This window comes from Dendronephthya gigantea, unplaced genomic scaffold (genome assembly GCF_004324835.1).
Source record: "Dendronephthya gigantea isolate DGI-Jeju-01 unplaced genomic scaffold, DenGig_1.0 000027F, whole genome shotgun sequence".
NCBI classification, from domain to species: domain Eukaryota; kingdom Metazoa; phylum Cnidaria; class Anthozoa; order Malacalcyonacea; family Nephtheidae; genus Dendronephthya; species Dendronephthya gigantea.
In genome coordinates, this window is record NW_021163037.1 from 2,003,456 (window position 1) to 2,021,396 (window position 17,941).

General features: G+C 36.5%; 2 protein-coding genes across 2 annotated transcripts; both read right to left on the minus strand.

The window, feature by feature from the left end:
• Positions 1–810: 810 nt before the first annotated feature.
• LOC114523420 (cysteine desulfurase-like) lies at positions 811–5,271 on the minus strand. Its single transcript, XM_028544325.1, has 5 exons — positions 4,869–5,271; positions 3,283–3,584; positions 2,701–3,029; positions 2,035–2,407; positions 811–1,104 (listed from the first exon to the last, which is right to left on the minus strand). Exons 1-5 carry the CDS (start codon positions 5,059–5,061, stop codon positions 934–936), a joined length of 1,368 nt encoding a protein of 455 aa, XP_028400126.1. The 5' UTR covers positions 5,062–5,271; the 3' UTR covers positions 811–933.
• A 4,234-nt stretch (positions 5,272–9,505) lies between these two features.
• Positions 9,506–14,933, minus strand: LOC114523316 (metabotropic glutamate receptor 3-like). Its single transcript, XM_028544193.1, has 5 exons — positions 14,508–14,933; positions 14,065–14,299; positions 10,280–11,924; positions 9,687–9,775; positions 9,506–9,563 (listed from the first exon to the last, which is right to left on the minus strand). The coding sequence occupies exons 1-5, from the start codon at positions 14,931–14,933 to the stop codon at positions 9,541–9,543; spliced, it is 2,418 nt and encodes an 805-aa protein (XP_028399994.1). The 3' UTR covers positions 9,506–9,540.
• Positions 14,934–17,941: the final 3,008 nt, after the last annotated feature.

Here is a 17,941-nt window from a genome sequence, read left to right on the forward strand (position 1 = left end):
GGAATAAATTGATTAATTTCCTGATATCCTTGTCGAATATAGGGATTCCTTCAAAAAAAGTAGTGAAAGAAGGCTACTATATTGCTACTTTAGTTCACCAGTCACTGAAAAATGCTTTAATTAGCTGATGGGGATAGAGTTGGATACATGGCAATGTATTCTTCGACGGCATCTAATAGTGATTGCATCTGATATTGCATGTTGCAAATTGTTGTCGAAACACGTATACGACCTGTACTGGCCACTGCCATTCTATGAGTTTCGTACAAATAATTATACACTAACAGGGCAACGCCCCACTAAAAGATACACTATTAAAATGTAAAAAATTGTTAAGATACCAAAAACTGAAATGGAATGGACATTGATTATCCTAGGTCAGTTGGCAAATGCATTTATTCCAGCGTATTTGAACGTTTGTTGCGAACTAAAAAGTTTTCCAAATTTTAGTCTAATACACCCCTTAATTTGCCTTTCGGCTAACTAGCTTAAATGACTAAACTGCATGGCTTAATAACCGCAGGGGAAAATCTTTGCAGCTATTATAGATATATGTATTTACCAGCGTCTTGGGATACTTCTATGTAGGTATTTACTAGCGTTATTTTTGGGATACAATTTCAAAAAGAGGTCAATTATTTTGTATTTTGCCGGTTGATTTTACAGATCGAACAATTGTTATTAACCAGTAAAAAATTTCGAAATGATTGCTGGCCTCATGCATATGTTCATGCCGAATATTGGTATACTTGGTCTGAATTCTTGATATAGGGGCTATCATGTTCAGCCTTCATCCAATAAATGCAGTCTATTATTGCAATATAATTTTAATCCCAGAAATACAAGATGCGATTACATATTATTAAATCTAATTATATAGTAGCACGTGCATGTCAAGTTGTATATCGATTCAAAAGATTACTTTATAGTTCACTAATTTCTAGGTGGAGGTGGGTTTTTTAGAATGAATTCTTCGACGGCAGCCAATAAGTAAGATATCTGATATGGCATGTTGGAGATTGTTGGCGAAATACGTATACCACCTGTACTGGATACTGCGATTCTGTGATAATCGTACAAATAATTATACAGGTCTTGGCCCCACTAAAAGACAAGGAAAACATCAAATTAGCACTTTTCCTATACTTAAATTGTATTTATTGTATTATTAGTCTGCATGGGGTACGAAACCATGCAGTTGAGGCATTTGAATGGCGAGCCTATTGCAAAACACTGTGAAGAAAACCTACTAGTATATGATTGGAATCGAGATCCTGTGTTTTATCCGAGTATATTAGTATATACAAAACTTTGCAACGTCAATATTTTTCAAGATATTTCCGAAAGAGAAGATCTAAAATGCGCGATCAAATACTTGTAAAATGACTAACTCTTATAACTAGACAAAAATAACTTCCTTGCAATAGGCTATAAATGCATGGACAAAACGGGAATCAAGCAATCAAGACACGATATAAAAGTTACAGAACAACATTAGCTATATTATCAGAAGACACCTATTTTAGTTAGTGTATCACATAAGCTAGGGTTAGGATTTTAATGCATGGTAAAGGAGATTTATTCTCATGCAGTGCATATATAAATCGCAGCAGGAGTAGTGTATGTTCCGGCAGATCAGTGGAAGTAGCATGCATATAGAAGAGCTTCTAACTCCGAAAAATGAATTGATAAAAGCTTGGAAACATTGATGAGCTGAAATACCCAACAGCAATTGCTCAGTCACTCAATCATCAAAATCGCAAATGACAACAAGTCGTCGTCACAATATAGTTAAAGAAAGATTAAGGACAATAAGGCTAACCATGCCATGGGTCATGCATGTTGGATGTCTTCAGACGTGTACGCACGATTTGGTATAAAAAATTTAATTCGGCAATTTCCCTCCCTTTGAATCGTTAAACAGTATTCATTATATGCCTCCCACACCGCTGATAACATCGATGTAATAAGAAATATTTTGGTCAATTAACACTCAACAAATAAACAACATATAACATGAAAACTTAAATTTACCTGAGGTTCTACGTCTGCAACGATCACGCCAATACGTTGAGATTCATTTGCTGGTGTTGTCATGGGAAAATTTGGTAAGTTTTTGAAACCATCGTATACCAAAGTACCCAGATAGCGGACCCGAGCTTCAATCGCTTGATAACCAATATCCCCCAGAATTTCTGCAGTGTTGAGCAAGCACATCAAACTGGGATCTGAACGCGTGCCAAGGGTTTCGAATCTTCTGGCATCATGGTAAAGCTTCTTAGGGAGGTTAATCTTCAAGTCGTAACCAAAGGTGTTCGGATAAAAGTTCTTAATACGACTCTTCTTCATGAACAATATTCCAGTTTCTTTGGGACCAAAGAACCACTTGTGGCTTGATGAGGCATAACTGAAAAGAAACCCGATTTTCTCTAAACGACTTTTAAAATTAAGTCGCTAAAAATCTTCATTAATTCAAGCTCGAAATTATATTAATGTATTCTTGTTGCCTTCACCAAGCTACACTCATGCATGACAAGAAGGGTATATAGGTATTTGGCGATCAGCTCATGTATACACGTCACTGCATGTGGTTCAGGTTTACCAGCGTTGGCGGCTCGCTTAAAATAATTTCGTGGTTATATAGGTATTATGATTTTAGAAAAACTCCATGGGTGATAAAAGAATACTGCTAATGCATACCTGTCACAATCCATCTCAGCTAAATTCATATCCATGCAGCCCCATGTCTGCGCACCATCGACATGCACATGACAGTGTGGGAATTTAGAATGGACAGCTTTGCAAATTGCTTCCGCGGGCAACAGACGGCCACCAACGTTGGAGAGATGGGAAAATGTGACATACTTCGTATGCTCGTTAACAAACTTCATGAACTCATTCACGATGTCGCTGTCTGAGGTGGCACCTTCGAGGTCGTATGGCACAGAGGGAATCTTGAATGATTGTTGCTGCTGACGGATGTACCAGGCCTCCTTGTCTGACCCATGGTTTTGCTCCCAAATGACGACCTGTAAAAAGGGTGATAATAGTTTGCAAGTAAAAAAAATGTTTGAGGTACAGTAGGGCTAGTCTCCCTCATGAGCTCATATTTGTAATTTGGCAATACATTAATCTCCGTTTAACATTAATTTCGTAAATATATAGTTTAATATAGGGTGCACCATCAAAAATTATAATAGATAATAATACATGGATGTATATATATATATATATATAACTTTTTTTAACATGCTTAGATCCCGCAACATGCATGTATCGTACCTCGTCAGTTGGCTTGAATAATTGACCATTAATGATGTTGTTGTTTGCCTCGGTTGCATTTCGCATGATGGCTATTTCATCCGAGTTAACTCCGAGTTGATTTGCGATCAAAGCACGCGCTTCATCGATTACCAAACCGAAAACTTCCAAACGATTCTGGATAGCGATATTCTTATTCAATTCAAGGAAATATTCATTCTGGATCAACTGCACCTCGTTAAAAGTTGGCGCAAGGTTTGCGGCGTTGATTGGAAGGGCATCGTTCTCGTCGTCCTCATCGTAAGCAAACATTTTACGAATGCCTAGGAATAATAACAAAAACGATAGTTTATATAGTTTACGATATATTTATCGTATCTTTCGGCTAAATGCTTTTAGTGCTCTTATAATTGCTCTGAACATGCTAAGGTGATTGACGTATCAGAATATTGCTACCATGCACATTCAACGAAGACTGAATTTGAATAAAAAAATAGAGACTAATTTACTTCAGGACAAGCCCCTTGGAGCGAAATTTGGATTGGGACAGTCGCAATCTGGGACCATGAAAAAAGAGCGTGATCACAACTCGCAGCATATCCTACCTCCCCACCCATACCAGCCACCCTTTGAATTTAGTTTCATCGGCCTATACGCTTTTAGAATTTCTTGTACAGCAAGTTAAAAGGTTTTCAATTGCCATTAGGCACAGCTAGTGCCATATTCAGTAAGTAATATAGCACGTATAAAAATCCACGGCATGCACAATAAATAGGGGCTTGTCGACTACAAAGAGATTAGGCTGAAAGAAAAAGCAGATGAAATACAAAATCTAACGGACTCTGACGCTGATATATGGCATGATTGCTTGCAAACTTTATTATCGACCCCTTCCCGCTTCAACGCCCAAAATTCAAGGTTTACAGTTCCAAAAAGACAGTTGTTACTGTATAACATTAATTAGCTTTAAATTGTAAAATCCATTTCAAATTGAAAGCATGTAGTAACTGTAGGCTACGCGAGGTAACGCAGTTTGTCCCTGCCTATGAAATTAAGCAGGGTCTAATCGCAAAGCATTTACAGTTTATTTGGGGTCGCAGGTTACATACATGTAAACTTGTAAAATGTGAACTATTCGTATCTGGAAATTCGATTATGTTTGCGATCAAAAACTTTCCGAAAAGTAGCTAGTAGAGATGGGTAAATTGTAAAGCAACAAGGTAATGAGCAATACGAACGGACTGTCTGTGCAGCAGATATCAGTGTAAAGTATTTTTTTCAAATGAATGCTGTATAAATCATTTGTTAGACCTATGCATACTAAATGTTAACCCTCTAAAATGTAAGTTAGAACTTCATAATTATGAACATTGCATGTTTATAGCTAATATAGACAAATAAGGGTGCATGCATGCATATAAGCCAGCCAAGGCCAGTTTAAGTGTGACGTCGTGAAATCGTTAATACAGGTTAATTGGTTAAACCCTCAATGTTCGTCCTTTTCACAAGGTGTGTAGGTAACTATAAGGCTGCTTATAATGCTTCGAATAAATTTATAATTATGTATAGTAAAATTTTTCGGCTCAATATATCGCTTAAAATCTTACCCAACCAATACTCTTCGTCATTTGCCCTGTGCACACGTTTGCTGTTTACAACAGCCTTTACTGCTCCAAACTTCTCTTTAAAATTCTTCAAGAACTTTAAACTAACGAGACCTCGGTTGCACAGCTTTTTCACCACTTTTAAACTGGGAGAATCGTTCAACGCTGTCGACGAACTTGCCATTTTGCTTGCCATCTTGTTTCTTCTCTTCGATTGTGCACAACCTCAATGCTGGGCTGAAATTTATACACTCAAGGGTACGGATGGTTACGTCAGCCATGCTCACATATTTTATACTTTGCATCACGACAAGTATATATGCACGGACTTGAGAGTTTTCAATTGGCACACAAGAGTTGTTGATTACGTATGTTTGGGTAATACCACTAATGATGATACTATATACGTCTTTGAGAAGGTAAACTACTTATCATAAAAGAAACGTTCAAGCATGTTATTTTGTAACATATGGTTTTATGGACAAAAATAAATATCAAATCAGGCTCCCTTGATTACTGAATAAAACCCTACCCTCTTCGGGCCTCTTTGTTTGTAATAAACGAATCAAACTATCACGCAAAGCGACCGTCTATATATAGCTAACAATGTTTGGCCCATGATTCAATCAACCTACAGCAAGCTATAGTTTGTATCAAATAATGTACGCATTAACTGACTTGTGCAGCAATTGTTTGCGTCATCAGCTAGTTTCTTATAAAACATCCGTCATCAGCTCGCTTCCTATGAAACATGCGTAAAACACTGCACTGAAAAGCTCCCCATGCAGACATAAAAACCACAATGACTGTTTGGAGTGTAAATATACGTCAGTGAATTAACCATCATGCGGTTTCCGCAAAAAGCTCTTCGTTGTCGGAAAATAACTAAAAACACCACTATACATTGTGAATGACTCATCCAACGTACAGGTAATGAAATGAAACTGAAATTTTGCCAGTATAAGTAGTTATACTCTTCTATATGACTAGCTATATGTATAACATGATATAACAGCGCATTCGAATTCAGCGTGATAGCTATATACTTTTGATGTTCTCTTTGATAAAAGTTAACTACAAATGGACCACTTGCATAATACAGACTAATTTATGATCTAGGCAACAATAAAGAAAGAGATAAAAGGGATACTAAACTTAGTTTAAATCCCAAGTTCAGTTAAAAAATGTCAAGTATAGCCTATTATCCCGAAAACATAGTCAAGCTAGCAAAGTGAGCATATTTTGTATACTTTTGTATTATACGGTCGAAACAGACTCAATAGTGTAACTAATTTATAATGCGATGTGTTTTATATAGCTACGTTCTTCTATATAACAAACGTCGCAAATACACGTCTTTGAGAAGGTAACCAAAAATGTATCGCCATAATCTACCAAGTAGGAATCTTGTAGCATGCAAGAATCTGGTAAATAGTAGTGTCTACTAACTTAGTTGAACTTTATAGTATTGATAATGTAGTATTCTATGTAGTAATGACATTGATAATGTAGTATTCTATGTATAAACTAATGGCATGTCATGTATGTATCGTCAATGGTAGCTGTAGTCAATTGGGACTATGTCCTGTGCGGCCACCTTTTGCCAAATTGTAAATATTTTATTTATTTCTGCAATAAAGTGATTAGAAAAAAAAAAGAAAAGAAGGTGATTTGCTGTTTGTCACACAGAGATTTTTGAAACATGCATGAATTAAAACATGAAACATGCATGCAGCTATTTTTGCATGGTGATTTCATGCGTAGAAAGTTTATATTCCGTGTTTATATTCTCCTAATATACGCACTCTGAGACTGAGAACCTTCTTTCTCCTGCGGTTGTCACTTATATTTTTATCTCCTTTTCATCTAGATTTTTTTACGGAAAGTGACGACACAACTGATCAGTATCACGCGATATTTCAATTTGTATTTTGAAGACCGTTTCAGGACTTCGAACATGACTGTTTGAAAGCTATTTTCACATCGCATTCAGGGGAATTAAGTCTCTTACATGCACGCAGTAGTTACGTGGGTCTAACCGATTCAAATGACAATATCTAGAAATATCTAGAAAGTTAATATTAATAAATAATATAATAATAGACATTCAAATCATTCAAAATTGCTTGTGCATGATGCGAGGAGAAACAGCTGTACTTGAGTCAAGGATTCTTGTGAAGGTCATTACTCAAGGATTCAAGGATTCTTGTGAAGGTCGTACTCTTTCAATAACATAATGCCCAATGACACAGGCGTTGCAATAAACAGAAATGGTACTGATTATTTTTCAATTACATGCAACGATCGGTTTTTATTGATATAAAAATTATGTTGTATACATACAATTATAGCTACATGCGCAAGCGAGATACTGCTGGCTAGCTGACGTATCTAATCGTCTTTGAAGAAAACGGATTATAAGATGAACAATTTACGTATATATAAGTGCGTCATTAGTTTCTATATACAGCAAACTGGAACAAATAGCTATAATGAATTTGCTGATAGTGGGACTGCATTTTTTCTAAATGCATGGACAAGATTAGCTTTCATATATAGACGATTCCGTAAGAGCAACGAAATGATCCGTCGATGTAATAATATGTGTGGACACTAATGCATGCGAATGTGAAGTTATTATTAGTCCGAGGGTTATTGTCAATTTCCTTACCTTCATTAAGTGCCTTATTTCGATTGATGCAGTACAGTATGCTTGCTCGTTTATCCTCGTGGTTCTTTTCTTATCCGTATTTCACGTTCAGAATTCTGCTTTTTTATATTTGATAGATTATAGGCCAGGAATACATACATACAGAATCTATAGAATCACATTTAGTTGATCAGACGTAACTTTGTCTATTTTACACTGTTGTTGCATGTTGGCCTACCACATTTGATTATCAAAAGCATATTATTTGTTTACTGTGTAATGTCATTTTTATAGTCTGTGAAAAAAAACGTGTTTCTATATACCTGTATAGAAACACGGAAATTGTTTTCTATTTATAATTAAATGTAAGCATTCTCACACAAGTGCGATCATTATACAATTGGACTCATCTATACAATTGTGAGGTTGTGCATGCGTATAATAAGATGGTGTTTCAATGGAACGATAGTGCATACAAGGAAATGAAACGGTAATAGGTAAAATAAAGTATTCTCAATGCATGCAACTGGTAACTAAAATGTTTCTTGTAGTTGGCGCCATCAGGTCACGTGACAGTCAAGCCATGAAGTTGGGGCATGTGGTTTAAACTTTGAAACTCAAAAGGCGGGAATGAACAATGAGTCACTGAAAACATCTTTAAATACTAAGATACTAATAGTACCTTGATGGTATTCGTGTTACTTACTGTTTAGCTCAAAAAAAGTTTGAAAGTGAATGCTCGGAAATTCAAGCAGTACACATACCTTTGTATGTGTAATCGTGGAAAGTAAATCTGAGACACTATACGTATTCAGACATTTTTGTCAAATTTTTACAGCTGCATAGACTGTGAAAAACAATACATTTGTTAAGGCATCAAACAGCTGGTAGTATTTTAAGTTGTGCACGAAATCCATGCAATTTGCTCACTGTCTGATAATTATAGCCACGCATGTCATGTTTTAAAAAATGGAATAATTAGATAGGTTGAATCCGCATTTTCAGAACTTTTGAAATACATTTTATAGGTCGAAAAGTTATCCTTTATTGGCTTTGAGCCAGAAAGTTGATCATTTTAACTTTTTAATTATTGATAGGGAACATGAAAGAACTAAACTAATGTGACGTGTGACGTCAACTGAGGAAGTTATTCGAAATAACAATAAAATATATTTTAGGAATGAAATACTGCATTTATTTATTAGTCCTTTTGTGTTTGACATAATGGTGCAATGATGTGAAGGCCCATTTACACTATGCGATTTTTCGTATACGATTCGTATCCTGGCGTATGTGAACGTATGAACATACATACAAACGTGACACTTTAAATTCCACTCTGAACTAAATTGAATGAAAATTGTGGCATAGGTCCTCTTTTGCATTCGTCAGAATGATAATTGCATACAACTTACCGTGTATAGTCTAAATAGGCCTTAATTAACACAGATTTTGTGGTTCTATGTCCGCCTATATATTTACGAACTAAATTCTACATGCAAATATGACACACCGCCCGAGGAAAAAGACGAAGGAAAAGAAGATATTAATGCTAATTGTCCATGCGGTGTTTCTTCGAAGCCAGCGTTTATTCGAATATTTACAGTATGGTGTCATTGTTTTAACTTCCCCGTTCAATCTATAACTATATATAGGCTGTAAGTTTAGTATTGCGAAGCATACGGTGTCATACTCGAATGACTACGAATGGAAAAAGGCAATTTCCATTCGTACGAATGGTACCAACAGTAAGGTCGTTTAGCTTGCATCCATCAGACCGTGCTCATCGGGAGATAAATTGAAAAACGCAGCATGATACTAATGGCAATTTCTCTTTTACCATGGTAATGCATTGGTACAAATTCGTGTGCGTTATAGGCCTAGTTTATACGTGCATTTTAGTCGCGTCAAATGCAAGTAAATAACAGATAATAACAATGAGGCTGAATAAGATTTACTACCTCATCTATTGTTCGACGCGACCAAAATGCGACGTAGCTATGAACTAGGCCTTATTGTTGTTGCCTAGATTGTCCAGCGTTTCCAATCTAAAAAGATAAGAAGCATGCATTTGATATAATTTTTATAGAGTTAGACAGAGAATTTGGATGTTTTCCATATTCTCTATATTCTCAGGAGATGACATGCGTCCAAATAGAAATATAATATACCTTGTCGTTTTCTGCAGATAGGCATTTCAGTAGGAACTTGTGATCTTTGGATTGTCTTTGGTGCCTCAGTTACTGACGTTCCACTGTTTCTACAACGTAACAAAAATACACTTGCATCCGTTTGCGAAAAATATATATAAATATATATAATATTTAATATATATATATATTATATATTATATATATTATATATATTATATATATATATATATTATATATATATTTATTAATATATATATATTAATATATATATATTATATATATATATATATATATATATATATACACCCATTCGCAAAAACGTTGGCCGCAGATAGATAGATAGATACTCGAAATCTAATTAGAATTGCATATGATTACATTTGCATGGGATTTCAATCATATTACACAACTTATGCAATTTTAATTAGATTTTGAGTATCTATCTATATATCTATCTGCGGCCAACGTTTTTGCAAATGGGTATATAAATAAATATATATATATATATATACAATATTTGAATGATGAATATAGGTGGGCAGCACTCAAATCCTTTTTATATGCGCTTTCGATTAAAATAGGATAGGAACATTTTGTGAATTGACAATTACCTCACATAGCCTTGGTTTCCTTGTGAGTTACAAACAGTTGTTCCCCCGCCATTGAGAGAAAATACGTGCCTTTGGATCAGTTGGCGTCGAAAAAGAATGATGTAAATTTTAGGAGCGAAGAAGCAAAATAGAATGACGTTGGCTAAGAGCGAAACGCGATATGAGTGTAAAGCCTGCTGAATTATCTTATTGGAACTACCAGTGGCCACAACCAAGAATGCAACAAAGAATACACACATACTTACACACGATGCGTACATTGCAAAAGCAATGGATTTGGCTTCGTTAAAATTACTAGGTATATTTCTAGCTCGAAAACCGTAGTAAGTGCAGGCGATTATCAAGATAACGTTATACAGATGTGCTACAAGAAGCTGGCTATTTGTTGTGCTGCAAACAAGATGCACCTCTGTTGGCGAGAAATAAACTATTTTCTGATCGGGAAAATGCAGAAGAACTAACACAAGCAAGAAGATAATTTGTAAACTGATTAACAAGTTGGATAAAACAAGTTGTGGTAATGGGCCAACTAGCAAAGGACGGTCCGTTATTCTTCGTGCAGGGTCAAATATTCGAAAGACGCGGTTAGTTTTCATCAGGATTGGAACGAGTGATATCGTAAGCGGAAGACTGTCAAGAATGAATTGAGAGAGACACTGAACGCCAGATGGTCTAAAGACACAAAGAATCGGGAAGATGAATGAAAAGAGAAGCCCAGTAAGTAAAAGATAGCACAATTCGCGGCCAGATGCTTTAATCAGTGGATTGAAATGGAATCTTATGAATATGCTAAGGGTGAAAAAAATACCCAAAATTCCAAACGCAGAAAGTACCAAGGGAGGGACAACCAGTAAATTTGAGATTCGTTCGTCCAAACTATAGAAAAGGTCTCGGATTTTTACGCACTCTGCCTTCTCTTGGTTTGCCAAATAACCCTGACCACAGGGATGACAAATTGTTTCGTTTCGGGCAATTGACCCAGCCTGACATTCTACACATTTCCAACAGCATGGTTTTTCGTGGTTTCTTTGTCTTATTTCGTTTTTCTTACATGGTTCAGAACACTGCGTTTTCGCCGAGGTCAAACCAGAATTATATATCGAGTTCAAGTTCAGACTCAATCGACCTTGCCAATCACCTATTATTTTACTTTCCCGCGTACCATCCTTCCTAGTTGTGATATATTCAAACGCATATCCTCCCGTCACATCGCCTTTTTGATCGATATAAACTCTCCTTCCATCAGCGCTCTGAAAGCTTGAATTACGGATAAGTTTAAGTAATGACGCGCCAGATACATTGCCGTTTTGCGCACAATAAGCCAAATTTGGGCACCGAGCTGTCAATTCTTGGTGAAGGCCATGCGCGAAGACATACACCGCATCTATAACGTTAGTGGCAGCACCTTTCGAAAATCCCGACGATAACGCCTTTCCAAATTTCTTATTTGAATGGCATCTTCGCGACTTATTCCTGTCAGTTTTGAAAGGACGATTCATGATTTGTTCGTACACGCGCTTATTAAACCAGGGCACAATGTTTATTTTCTCGGCACTTAAATTTTCCAAGTAGTCACGGTAGTCTTCAATGGCATTCGTTTTTATACTGATGTAAACATATTCTGTTTTTTTGCTAGAAATATAGTCTAAAAGCAAAGAGTTATAGCCTATGGCATCTGAGCACAACAGCTGGATATTATTAAAATTTTTTATCAAAATCATCATTTTCGAAATGAGGGGTTTGATTACTGCAGCACTGCAAAACAGTAGAACGACATCAGTATTAGTAAGATTTGAAAGTTGACCAACTTTTTCATGATACATAGCTGTGTCGACATTCAATGACAGTTCAATTTCTTTGGCAAAACATATACCTTAATTAATATAGAAAACATTAATTTTATGATATGCATGGGACCTTATGGGGTGGGGGAAAAATTAGAAAGTGAACGCCTGGGTGAAACGGAAAAACTTTCTTATAAAAGTAATTAAAGTATATAGGGGACAATATAAACTGTCTTCAGAATTTTATTTTAACATGATATTTGATGCCCTAAAGATGCCTATATGATGCCTTAAGAATTTTATGCAAGGGCCTTCAGAATTTTATGTAAGTGCCTTCAGAATTGTATTTGATGCCTTCGGGATTTTATTCATAGCCTTCGCAGTTTTATATGTCTGCGGAGTATGGAGTGGGGAGTACATTTTGCAGGATGTGGAGAATGGAGTGCGAATACGGGGTATAACGAGTACGAATATGGATTACAGAGTAGAATGATTACGAAGAATCAGAATATTACAATACTTACGTGCCAGGCCTGGGTGCGCTATAGGGGGGACAAGTGGGCTCATCCCTGAGGTCTTTTCACGTTACGTAAGTATATATAGTGTAATACTTTCTTCATACTTTTCTAGTGTTGTCCCCAAAACATTCAGTCTTCGCCCCCCAATTGCCCTCCACTCATTTTAATCTGGCGCCGCCACTGTATGTAAGAACAAACCAGAGACGTTGCGAAAAATGCAACCCAGGTAGGTATAGGGTTAAAAATGATTTTCTAGTAATTTTGCATTGGCAAAATTCTGGTATCGAGGCTAGGCGATTAATTTCGATCGATTTTGATTTAACAAAATTACAATTGGCATTCTTTTAGCTTTGTGCCTAAATCTAAAATTCTACAACTTTATTCTAAAGATGCTACACGTCATTTCAAAAACATTTCTGCGCGAAAGCCTTCAAATATAATGGCCTAGTTGTGTTCGAACTTGCCCTTGCTTTAATAGAACAAAATTCAGATTGCGTTGAAGTCTCCCGTCAACTAAATTATTTTTAAAAAGTTCATATATTAAATGTTAATCCCCATTGTTTACTCCGTACTTTATTGTCTTGCGCACGCGTTTTGCCTCATGTCTTATTCGACTACACGCGTGCAATTGTGCATAATATTGTAGACATTTCATATAGGTAGTTTTTGTATGTAGTATTTTAATATGTTTTGTCAGCACTGTAGCAAATCATGTGTGTCGAACGCAATATATTGTCATAACTGTGGAAGTAAAGTGAATGAAAGTAGCATTGAAAATAAGTACACATGCATGTGCAAAGTGCAAACAACGAGCGACCCCCTGCAGTAACGCAGCGCCACCTCTGCATGACAGTGGTAACTACAGTGGTAACAACTACCATTACATAGGATGAGCTGCTGACAAAAGCAGTACCATAACATTCAATAAGGACGTCCCCCCCCTCTCTTTAAGATTTCGAAACCTGGACTTCCTCCGTTTGTGCATGTGGTCTCGTTTTATCCAATGTCATGTCATTAACACCTAAAATAGATGAAATCCGTGCATTTGTCACAAACTCTGGAGCCGAAGTTGCCGTCTTTAACATTTTCGCGTTTGAGCGCGTTCAGAGCGTGTTTTAGTAGTCTATCATATAAATTCTGAAGGCATCATATAAAATTCTGGGGCCGGTTGTATAAAACTCTTTAACTAAATTCTGTATAGTTAAATCTCAGTTAACTCAGAAATACACTATATAATTTTTACACAACTGGCCGATGGAGGCTTAAATATAAAATTCTGAAGGCATCATATAAAATTCTGAAGGTATCATGTAAAATTCTGAAGGGGAAATTATGATGAGGTCCGTTGCATTCGATTGTTACACATTTCGCGCGGAGTTGGGAATATTCCTCGACAAACGCGATAGATTATAACCGCCTATATAAGCAATGTCTCGCGCCCCTTAAAATAACTATGTGAAGTGTTAGGATTGTAAAACGATACCGTGTTTCTTGGCTTCTTTTCTCAACAGTTTCATCCCATACGTGCCATACGAATCATCACTGTACACGGCGTTCACATACGTCCAATTGAAATATCGAAAAAAGTCAACAATGGCCTTAGCTTGATATACGTCAGACGGTACAGTGCGAGAAAAGTATTTAAATAGCTTTTTGTCGCTTAATTTCTCACTTGTTGCACTATAACTAATGACAGGTATTTCAAAAACATCTAAGACCTAAAAATACAATGATAAATGTTATTGACATGAAATCAACGACAAAGAATGGAAAAATTCCATATATTCATGAATATGTGATCTATATGTATAATTGATATATGGGACCAAAATTCAGCTTAATTCTATTACAAGTAAAAAGCCATGAATGCATGGGATTTGGCTATTGCATGTGTAACAAAACATACTCTTAATCTATTTCCTTTACCTTAGCGGTATATACAGCTTCTTCACTCTTAGGTGGTCCAACTAAACCGACAATTGGATATTTACTCAGTTTTCCCGCATGATCTTTTAAAACAAAATGCTCAAGAGTGTATTTCAATGCTGTAATGCCATTCAGACATGAATCGAATGCTGTCATGCCAAGAGTAATGTTTGGCAGAATGGTGTCGTTTGAATTAATACGATCCACTGCAAACTGCATTGCAAGTAACGATCGTAAACCATTTAAAGCAATTTTGCCTTCACAGACACCTTCATGGTTATTTTCGAACAAGGAGAAAAGCCCACCAAGGGTGATGTTGCCTGGGTTATCCACTCGAAGAGTAGGGAGCTCAGACATATGAATGACACGCAACGATGTGAGGATCAAGATACAGACACATGGATCTGAAAATATGCTACCAAGCATTTTCCCAAAAAACTATAAAAGCGAAATTACGAGAAAATTATTAGCTTCTGCGTCTGCCACAACTCTGCATGTGTGCATGCACGCGAGAAATGTTTGATGGCCAATAATTGTTTAATGGCCAAAACAACAACATAGTTAACTGATGAAGGCCTATATATACGACTGAGATATTGCTTTTGACACGAGAACATAAAATCCACATCTTCGAGCGAACCGTGCAATGTTGTTTATTGATATGGACTAAATTCAGAGCGACAAAAGTATACACACAAAGACGACTATAAACGTCAATCCTAAACGTGACATACGGAAAATACGCCAACTGTATACCCCGGATGTAGTGGCGTCTGAGTTCTACGAGTGTTTTAGTTCGCAGTAAAATACCCGCATCCATATAATAAAAAGACATATAAACAGATGTATATAGGTTATCACATGATGGGCGAGGTGATATCAGTTTTATCGCCCGAGTGACAATATTACAAATTGTCGCGAGTGATCGCAGTGAACGAGGGACAATTGTAATATTGTCACCGAGCCAATCATCTGATAACCTGTTTATTACATACTAGCTTGTGCCTTTATTCAGTTCTGGTTTCAAAATTAATGCGCCATATATTATTGACATGCATGCATGCAGGGGTTGAATTTTACTCCGCTGTTTTGGTTTATATGCTTCGGAACCACTGTTTGTTTCAAGATTTTACAAAATAAGACTTCTATTGATTCACTAAATATTTATGAAAAAACATGTTCAACTTCATAAACGAGCGATTAAAAAAATTGATGTGAGATAACCCAGGGTTAGCTAACCGGCTTTTGAACAACCGGTCCCAGAAGGTTAGCTATGAATAATAGAGACCTTTAGCTTGACGTTTACGGCAAACGCCAAACCGCTAGCAAAGTTTGTGTTTTAACTGCACTCTCTTTAACTTTAAGTGTGCGGCAATTTCGCTAAATTACAAACGTTCTAAATAAAACTTGTGATGTTCAGCAGTAATGTAAGAAAGCATGTATTTATTATCTATTTCTGATGTATTTAAAAAAGCAGCAAATTAAGCTTTGCCGTATGTGTTTCACGTTCGCCGCGTATAAAATTTAATGCTTGAACGACTGCAAACACCCTCAGCCGTTCAAGCATTAAATTTTATACGGTGAACGTGAAACATATACGGCAAAGCTGAATTTGCTGCTTTTCTAAATACATCAGAAATACCCTATTGCTTTCTTACATTACTGTTGAACATCACAAGTTTTATGCAGAACGTTTTTAATTTAGCGAAATTGCCGCACACTTAGAGATAGTGGAGTTAAAACACAAACTTTTATTGTTTGCGGTTTGGCGTTTGCCGTAAGCGTCAAACTAAAGGTCTGTAATAATTCAAGTTACACTTATCGCAAGACTCCGCCATTTCTATATTATCTTCACGGTAATGATTAATGTACGAAATGCTTTGCCTGTCTGAAAATATTACAATTGTGAAGCGGAAAGTCTTAATTACATTATATACATATACTAAATGAACTACTTCCTTTCTACAGCTCGAGAGATTCTGTTGGCGTTATACTTGACCTATATTACCATATTTATATAAAAAAAGGCTACTAAAAAAAGGCAACTCTTGACTCGAAGAAGAGATGATTGAATATATAAAGTACTTTTTAGGATTATAATAAAATATATACATATATACCGTAGCCATGAAGCATGTCTTCGAACAGAAAATTCTTCGTGTTATAACAATACCCAAAGTAAATATTTAGAACGTGAACAATTCCTTACTTTAAAATCGGTCATTTTTAAGTATAGATTCTTGCATGCGTGCATGTGATTGGTCAACATTTTATTGGCACAGATGTTTGAGCCTTTTCCTTTCAGTTGAGCATGCATGCGTAGAACAACAGATCTTGATGTTGATCATGCCGCGTTAGTTGCAAACGAGGAAAAATCGTTTTAGTCTAGGACATGTAAAGGAGTTTCTATATGCATTTCATTTAGGGCAGATTATCTCAACTGCATGTTTTAAGGTAAACGACCATGCGGTCAACATGGCGTATGTGCCAAAATCTGAATCCGGGACGAAAGTCCGGAAATGACACCCTGAAACGGCATGCATAGTCGACATCGCAAGCATCATCCAAATATTGTACTTTAACACGATTCTAGTTGACTAAAGAATCTTTCGCACTTAAATTTCACTTCCGATGAACGAGGGGAGATTTTTTACTTCCCAGTGGGACAAATGCTTTTATATCTTGCATATTGCTGCTATTGTACTATCAATTATTTATCGATGCTGTCAAAAAAATACAGCTGGGGATCAAGAAGTAGAATTTGGCGACATGCGAGTTCACCTTCCAATAACAATTCATCATCTAAAACTGTTTCACCTGATGCTTGCCATATCTGCCACAACGAAATTTGATTCTACTATTCTATGGGCGGCCATGAGCTTAGCATTTTTTGGCTTTTAAGGCTGGGCGAGCTTCGTGCAACGCAACCTTCAACTCCGAGGTTAATCTAATGCAATATACGATCAATAGCTATATACAATGTTTGTTCGGCTTAAAGAATCCAAAATTGATCCTTTTCGAGTAGGTCACAATATAACAGTCGGTGGTACAAACACACCACTCTGTCCTGTTCAGGCAATGAAGCGATATTTGGCCATCAGACCAGCAAGAACAAATCCACCTCTGTTTCTGAATGCTTCGGGAAGATCACTTTCGAAGCAAATACTGGCCTCGGAAACCCGGAAATTGCTTTCACAAGCTGGCTTCGATGCTTCTAATTTCGCCGGTCACAGCTATCGCATTGGCGCTGCTACAACTGCAGCATCACTTACCCTCTTAGGCCTGGCTTATATAAACACTGGGACGTTGGTCTTCGGATTGTTACGAACGTTATATTCAAACTTATTATAAACATGCGTGTGATAAATAAATCCCTATCGTGGTGTGGATGTGGATCACACTTGTATGGATTACGTGGATTACATCGTGTGCTC

What these genes read in the sequence shown, in the direction of transcription:
- LOC114523420 (XM_028544325.1), bottom strand. Translation starts at nt 5,061, where the DNA reads ATGGCAAGCAAAATGGCAAGTTCGTCGACAGCGTTGAACGATTCTCCC. An exon ending in TGACGAAGAGTATTGGTTGG is followed by an intron (nt 3,585 to 4,868) that starts GTAAGATTTTAA and finishes TATTATTCCTAG; the next exon opens with GCATTCGTAAAATGTTTGCT. An exon ending in GCTGAGATGGATTGTGACAG is followed by an intron (nt 2,408 to 2,700) that starts GTATGCATTAGC and finishes GTTTCTTTTCAG; the next exon opens with TTATGCCTCATCAAGCCACA.
- LOC114523316 (XM_028544193.1), bottom strand. Translation starts at nt 14,933, where the DNA reads ATGCTTGGTAGCATATTTTCAGATCCATGTGTCTGTATCTTGATCCTC. An exon ending in AAAAGAAGCCAAGAAACACG is followed by an intron (nt 11,925 to 14,064) that starts GTATCGTTTTAC and finishes CTTTGCTTTTAG; the next exon opens with ACTATATTTCTAGCAAAAAA. An exon ending in GGAAACCAAGGCTATGTGAG is followed by an intron (nt 9,776 to 10,279) that starts GTAATTGTCAAT and finishes GTTACGTTGTAG; the next exon opens with AAACAGTGGAACGTCAGTAA.